The sequence below is a fragment of the Octodon degus genome, unplaced genomic scaffold (genome assembly GCF_000260255.1).
Source record: "Octodon degus isolate 3935 unplaced genomic scaffold, OctDeg1.0 scaffold00079, whole genome shotgun sequence".
NCBI classification, from domain to species: Eukaryota; Metazoa; Chordata; class Mammalia; order Rodentia; family Octodontidae; genus Octodon; species Octodon degus.
Genome location: NW_004524655.1, coordinates 6,192,403 through 6,195,881, shown reverse-complemented (window position 1 = coordinate 6,195,881; position 3,479 = coordinate 6,192,403). Strand labels below are relative to the sequence as shown.

At 47.6% G+C, this 3,479-nt stretch overlaps 1 protein-coding gene across 1 annotated transcript in view; it reads left to right on the top strand.

Moving 5' to 3' along the window:
- Pla2g1b (phospholipase A2 group IB) overlaps nucleotides 1–3,479 on the top strand; it is an 8,374-nt gene that overhangs the window by 2,930 nt on the left and 1,965 nt on the right. The window contains exons 2-3 of the mRNA XM_004636251.2: nucleotides 360–519; nucleotides 1,698–1,825. Coding sequence (XP_004636308.1) covers nucleotides 360–519; nucleotides 1,698–1,825 — 288 coding nt within the window. The remainder of the gene's footprint in view (nucleotides 1–359; nucleotides 520–1,697; nucleotides 1,826–3,479) is intronic.

Here is a 3,479-nt window from a genome sequence, read left to right as displayed (position 1 = left end):
TAGACCACTGAGCCATCGCCCCAGCCCCTTCTCTCTTTTTGAGACGGGGTCTCACTATCCAGTTCAGGCTGGCCTTAAGCTCACTTTGTATCCCAGGCTGGTTTTGAACTCCTGCCTCAGCCTCCTGAGTGCTGGGGTTAGAGACACGTGGGACCATGCTCGGCAAGAATGTTTAAGTTTTCATTAGAAAGAAAAGAACTGGGGAGATAGCTTGGTGGTTTAAGTGCCTGCCTGGCAAGCTTCGATCCCCAGTACCAAAAAAAGAAAAATGGGGGTGGGGATTAAAAAAAGAAAGAAAGGATAAATTCTTATTGGCTGTATTAGGTTCTGGATCCAACACTTTGCTCTGTATCTTGCAGTGGGCGCTGCTGAACACAGGATCAGCACTCGGGCTGTGTGGCAGTTCCGCGGCATGATCAAGTGCGCCATCCCAGGGAGCAACCCCTACAAGGAGTACAACAACTACGGCTGCTTCTGCGGCTTGGGCGGCTCAGGCACCCCTGTGGATGAACTGGACAGGTGACCACCAGACAGGAAACTAGTGTCCACGTTGGGTTGGGGCGGGGCACAAACCAGGGATCTCGTGAGACACAGAAAGGAGATGTGCACATTTGCCAAGGATAATAATACAGTTTCTCCTCGTGTTATGTAAAGAAATATGTTCCAAGAAGACCCTGCGTCCAACACTATTATGAATGGAAATCCTCGCAGGGACTAGGGTTCCACCCCTGATCCCACATGTCGCTTCAGCCCCATCCCCAGGGCTCTCTGAGCTGGCCACCGAGTACGGGTGTGACGGCGCACGGGTGTAATCCCAACGCTTGGGAGGCTGAAAACAGGAGGATCACTACCAGTCCAAACTGTGTAGTGAGAGCCTGTACCAAATACATAAATGAATGAAAAAAAAAAAAAAAAAAGAATGGAAATCTTAATGTCCGAGATGTAAAATACTGGACGGTACTGCCACCTAGTGGCCTATCATTGCGATATTAACCGTCGCCGCCCAGATCCAAGCATCTCCGCACAAAAAGCGTTGAGTGAAGGGCGTGGCTGCTCACGCCTATAATCCCAGCATTTGAGAGGCTTAGACAGGAAGATGGCCATGAATTCAAGGCCGGCCTGGGTTGCACAGTAAATTCAAAGGTAGCCTAAGCCATATAGCAAGACCTTATCTCAAAAAAAAAGTGGCCCTGCATTTTCAGAATATCAGCGGAGTAAAGCGCCTGCAAGCAGGCTCAGGGGCCCAGGGTTCAATCCCGGGGCCAGCCATGCCGGCCCCGCCCCTGGGGCGCACTGAAACGTGGCAATTGAGACTCGGCATGGTGGCGAACACCTGTAATTCCAGCTCTTGGGAGGCTGTGAACAAGCAGATCACTAGCAGTCTGATCTAGAAGTGAGACCCTGAACACCCTGTAGACCCTTCCCTAAAATACAGCGGAGAAAACACACACACACACACACACACACACACACACACACACACACACACAATTTTACTGTGTTGCGACAGTCCTGTTAAAATCACTTTCATTGATGCCGGAGGAGAGGGATTACAGTTTCTTAAACTACAGGAACGTGTCTCCTACAGCACCTACAGGAAGTTTCCTTGGCACTTGTTTCTGAGAGACAGCAGGTAAGGGGGGATCGGTGCCCTGCCGCACTCCCGCTTAGCTCTCCGCCCAATCCCCCCGCCGCAGGTGCTGCCAGACCCACGACCAGTGCTACACCAAGGCCAAGAAGATGGAGAGCTGCAAATTCCTCGTGGACAACCCCTACACCAACACCTACTCGTACAAGTGCTCTGGCACGGAGATCATCTGTAGCAGTAGGTTTACTCCTCCCTGACCTATGTATGGGTTCCACTCTGCCCTCAGGAGGCCTGGGGGCCATCGTCACTGCTCTTTGTCTTGGTGTGGGTATGCCCTTTAATCCTCATCACACCCCACAAGATCACAAACTGGTATTATTCTCATTTTACAGACAGGGAAACTGAGGCTCAGAAGGCTGAGAGCCATTTGTCTAGGTTACACAGATTGGAAGTGATGTTAATTTTCTTTGGAAGGGGAGTGAGTCATTTTTTCTGTTTTGCAGTACTGAGAATTGAACTCAAGGCCTTTGCACTCTGAGCTACAACCCCCAGCTCTTTGCTATTGTTTATTTTGACAGAATCTCCCTAAGGCACTAAGTTGCCCAGGCTGAACTTGAGCCTGTGATCCTCCTGCCTCAGCCTCCTGAATGCTAGAATTATAGGTGTGCACCACCTTGCCCAAATAATGCTACTCAGTTTTAGAACACAGCTCTGTATACCTCTGTGTGTGTGTGTGTGTGTGTGTGTGTGTGTGTGTGTGTGTTCTCTTCAACGTAGCTGCCCCTCTTCCCTAACCAGGCCCAGAAGACTGATTAAAGGGTGTTTGCTCTTGGTAACTAATAGCTCCCCAAAGAATGACCTCATTGTGAACACTTGGTAATCTAAGTGCTAATTTACACTGTAATGGAATTTACTGGGCAAGGGAAACTTTTATGATCCTTCAGGGAAAGGATCCCAGGGATGCAAAACTTTAGCAAGATTATCGAAGGTGAGAGAGATCAATTATGAATAACAAAGTTGCAGCTGAGCAATGTGGCACACACCTGCAATCCCAGCCACTTGGGAAGTTGAGGTAGGGGCAGCTTAAGTTTGAGGCTAGCCTGGAAAATTGGTGACACCCTGTCTCAAAATTTAAGCAAATAAATAAAAAGCACTGAGAATGTAGCTCCATATTGCCTGGGTTCAATTCCTAGTAACAGGAAGGAGGAAGAGGAAAAGAAGAAAATCCAAAATGTGTTGTAAATGTTAAATTTTCTTCCTCCTCCCTCTCCCCGCTGTACGTATATGTGGTGCTGAACTTGAACCCAGGGCCTCACTCATGCTAAGCATCCTCTTTGTCAGTGAACTGCATCCTCAGCCCTCAATGTTATCTATATTGTTTATTTTGGATATAAAAATAAGCCCAAGCCAGGAGTGGTGGTGAACGCTGTAGCACTCTCAGTCACTTGGGAGGCTGAAGCAGGGGAGTCTCTGTGAGCCGAGGCCAGGCTGAGGTATGCGCTGACTTCAAGGCAACCTGGAGTACAAAGCAAGACCTATCTCTAACAACCTAAATATAAGCGCCTGCCTGGCAAGCGCAAGGTCTTGAGTTTAATCCCCAGTACTGAAAAAAAAAAAAAATCTGACAACCTAAATAAATAAATAAACAAGCAAGCAAGTTGAAAGAAAAACAGTTTCATACCCCAGAGAAGCATGCAATTAAATTACGCAAACAGGAAGCGATCTATAATTCTACTATCCAAAGATAACCAATTAGACTAACATATTCCAAGATATTAGTTACCCCTCCCTGACCTAGGTATGGATTCTAGAAATTGAACCAAGGCAATGTGGAGCTACATTCTCAGTGCTTTTTATTTATTTGCTTAAATTTTGAGACAGGGTGTCACCA